The 3,947-nt window shown below is 29.8% G+C and overlaps 1 protein-coding gene across 1 annotated transcript in view; it reads right to left on the bottom strand.

Annotated features, from left to right (window-relative positions):
- Positions 1 to 3,947, bottom strand: part of LOC117182188 (2-oxoisovalerate dehydrogenase subunit beta, mitochondrial) — a 25,167-nt gene that overhangs the window by 4,734 nt on the left and 16,486 nt on the right. Inside the window, exon 8 of the mRNA XM_033375249.1 lies at positions 1,324 to 1,410. Within this exon, the coding sequence (XP_033231140.1) occupies positions 1,324 to 1,410 (87 nt within the window). The remainder of the gene's footprint in view (positions 1 to 1,323; positions 1,411 to 3,947) is intronic.

Here is a 3,947-nt window from a genome sequence, read left to right as displayed (position 1 = left end):
AGCCTGCTTATGTTAAGCTCTCACAGTTCAAGGTCTCTAAATCTGAATAAGCGAAAATACTTCGGTTGATAGCACATATACAATCCATATACAGTCCATGAGTCATAAGGTAATTTTAGCTAGAAATTACTAGAGCAAACAATATTATTGACCTAAAACCTTAATAAAATATTGATGTAAAGAAGCCCTACATTTTATGCTATCCGGCATGAAGCTCAACTCTAATTATTTTCTTAAAAAAGGTTAACAAGGATAATTTTCTTAAAAATAACTCATACCAGTGATGGACATAATTGTTTTTAAGTTACTGCCTATCAAACGAACTTGCATTTTTTCAATTCCTTGGAAAAAAATTTACTTAAAAAATTTTTTAAATTCTGTAGTTTAAGATCGCTGCTTCGTTTTTTCAATTTCACTTAGGAAAATTCAGATAAACAGAAATTATAAAAGCATTAATTACAAAGGCTAGAAAGTACAAAAAATTATAACTACGAAAAATTGTGTTAGATTAAACAATTAAACTTCATATTCACGTCACTTTTCGACTAAAAAGTGCCCCCAAGGAATACGCCTAACTTAAGAGGATGTAATAATGATTTTTCATTATAATAGTAAATTTTTTAATTACAATACAATATTATTAAATTTTAACGGCAATTGCAACATCACACACATGCTTACACGTAACATAAAACTTTCACCCTCTCTTGTTCCCGGAATAAGCATCGGACCAAAAAAAATGATGGGACTTTTTTGCTTCTTTTTTGTGCACCCCCCCCCCCCTCGAAATGAACTACAGTTCTCGCGGGACACTCTGTATATTATAAGATAGCTAACAATGTTAAGTGGCTTTTATATTTGTTAACAATAAAGACAATCGCAGAATATGACTAAAGATAATGCAGTTACTTGAGAGAAAAGAGCATGAATATATGATTAAAAATAACATTTTGTTTATAAAGATAATTTTAGAGTTGCTGCTTGATTCTTTTTCTGCGAAGAAATTAATGGAAGTCACGCATTGTTTATTTCAAAAGAAATTCCCCACTTTTACTTAATAATGTCCTTTTCACCTTTTTTATAGTTGATTATTCAATTTTATAGATACAAGAATACTTTTATAATTAAGACGATCCATAAATAATTTTTCCTTCTTTTTCTTAGATTACCCAACAATTTTGAAAAGAATGTTTTGTGTTATATTTATTACTTTATTCATAATAATAAACATATATTATTTCTCATTTTTATTTTAACAACCGTTTTCACATAATGATGATTCAATATATTTTTAATGCGTAATATATTGCATAATTAAATTACCTGAATAGTCGCTGCAAGTTCACTGCCAAAACCACATGTCATTGGCGCTTCATGAGCAATGATAACTCGACCAGTTTTTTTCACTGACTGCAAAAAAAAATTTGCATATTAATGACTATATAATCAACTTAAAAATATTTTCTCAAAACATACTAATATTATTAAAATGAAAGACTGGATCCATTTAAAATCAGGCTGATATAAGTGTATCTCTAGTTGCAGCATCATTAGCCGGAAAAATAGTCGAATTTCATAGAAAACCCCGTTTTTATCATTTTTGTCAATATTTAAACAAACCTGCCTGATTTTAAACGGATTCGAATCTTTCTTTCTCGACTGGAAATAAAAATTAGTCTATCTTACAAAGTTTGATCAGAATGAAATTGATTTAATTTAAACCAAATTTTTTTATTCAACCATTCAGTATAATTATCAACAATTTACGTAAAGAAGGCGAACTTAAGAAAGAATCTTGTTTAGCTGTTTAATGTGTGCAACTGCTTCCACCTGTCCGCAACAGGTATCTAGGAGTAATCAATTTCAGTACTTAGGTACATATATATACTACAAACGTACGAGTTATGACTTGCCCAGAGTACAGTGTTATCACCCGAGACCTTCAACAGTGCGGAAAAGGATAAATGGCGAAGCATCTTATTACGCTGCATTGGCTCATAAAGGTGGATATAAGCTGTACACAACCTTTAGAGTCCTATTTCGATGAGAAATAGACCATTTAGTTTTACAGTTCTTGTTAATCAACTTTTTATTAGAAAATATCCTTCTACGGGAATTTCATTTAGAAAACGTATTTTTTGTAACGCATTCACAGATTGTTCGCTTTTTGGGGTATGTATAACGTTCGGGAAGTGAGCAATTCCGAAAGAGTGGTAAAAAGAAGTTGTAAAAGAACTGTTTCCAGTCGCTGCGCTTGCACTCTTTAAGAAAGATCATATTTTTTAGCTGCTGCGCTTGTGCATTTCGATTTAGTACTTTCCAGAACTTTCGAATACATGAAATTTCCGACAATTGATCAAATTTGCATAAATTTATGAAAATTTTTGGATTTCTTCGAAAATCTTTAAATACCTTAAATTTTGTAGAATTTTTTCGTTATTTCTTGTATTACAAAATTTCCGAAAATTTAAAGCAAGTTGAATATTCAGTTTGCCTGGGAAACGAAGCGAAATATAGAATAATAAAGAGAGCGAAACTTTCTTTGGAGAACTTCCTTAAAAATACCGCCTTTATCATTTTTAATCTGACTCAGTTTTATTTAGAAACTTGATTCTTTTATTATAAGATAAGATTAAAATTTATTTTTAACTGTGGTTATGAGTAGACTTCTATAATTTCTACTTACAAGAATTATATATAGAACAAGAAATAAGAAAAAAAGCAATTGTTAATCAAGGAATTTTTGCAGGGAACAATTTTTCTTTCCTAACTTTTTTCCATATCTCGCTTGGGTTTTGAGAAAAACTTGATATTTGGCTTTCTGGATATTAAAAACGGATTTTTTTCAAAGACCTCTATGGCGAAGATTTTGTTTTTCATTGAGAAATATTTGTAAGTTATTCCGGACACAAAATAAAGGAAAATATTATTAGTGCTTGCACCTTTGGGTTGAAGTAATTTTATGGGGGGCGACCTATGTAACGGCTTTAAAAAATCGATTTTTCTGTTGCTTAAATGGAAGCTAGTCATCCCAAAAACATGCCGTGAACGTTTCAGAGTCGCAGCTGCATTATTTAATCACGCGCTTCTAGTGCTAGCCTGCCGATGCTGCCTTGTTTTCAACATGTAAATCTTTAAACGCGTTTTTCTCGGTTTCATATTTTTCAAAACTGCCCGCAAGATTACTCAAAATTTACTTAACCGATCTTGTTCTCCTTGCAATCACATATAGTTGAAATGATTGTCTTTTGTGTGAACCTCTCTGAACTGGAACAAAATTCTTTAAACAACTATTTTTTAAACAATTTCATGCAAATTTTTGGGTGAAAATCAAACTTTTTTTTTAAACGGACGCTATTTTGTCAAAAATGATTATTTTTTAACCTGTTTAAGTTCATATAGAAAATATAACTATAAAATTTAAAAAACTTTTGTGTTTTTTCGTTTCAGACGAATCTGTGAGAAGTTAGAGTGCGGGCAGTTTAGCATCTCCCGGATGAGCATGTTCGACATCTGCCCTTATAATAAAAAATTTAATGCATATTTATGGCTAAAAAAAACTTATTTATTAGTTCAAAAGTGCCTTAATAAACCATAAAAGTTTTGAAAAGATTCGTTATATTCTTCATCCCCCAAAAAAATCCGAAAAATACGCTTATTTTGACGTGTTACATGGGTCGCCCCCCTTAAAGGAATTGCGATCAGTAAAAATGTTTTCAAAAGTTAAAATATTACAAAACGTGGTAAAATAATATATTTTTTTAACGAAGTCTCTCATCATCGCAAGATCCTTTTTTTTAAATCAATTCAATGAAATAAAAAATCGTTTTTAAATCATCTTATAAATTCATTTAATTTAAATTATACTTTTAAAAAGTTTTAAAAAATCATAGTTATAAATTTAAGCATTTAAAATTGGAAACATATTTTTAAACTTACAAACTTAA

Source organism: Belonocnema kinseyi, chromosome 10 (assembly GCF_010883055.1).
Source record: "Belonocnema kinseyi isolate 2016_QV_RU_SX_M_011 chromosome 10, B_treatae_v1, whole genome shotgun sequence".
NCBI classification, from domain to species: domain Eukaryota; kingdom Metazoa; phylum Arthropoda; class Insecta; order Hymenoptera; family Cynipidae; genus Belonocnema; species Belonocnema kinseyi.
Note: the sequence above shows the minus strand (reverse complement) of the source record. Positions and strands in the feature narration are given on the sequence as shown.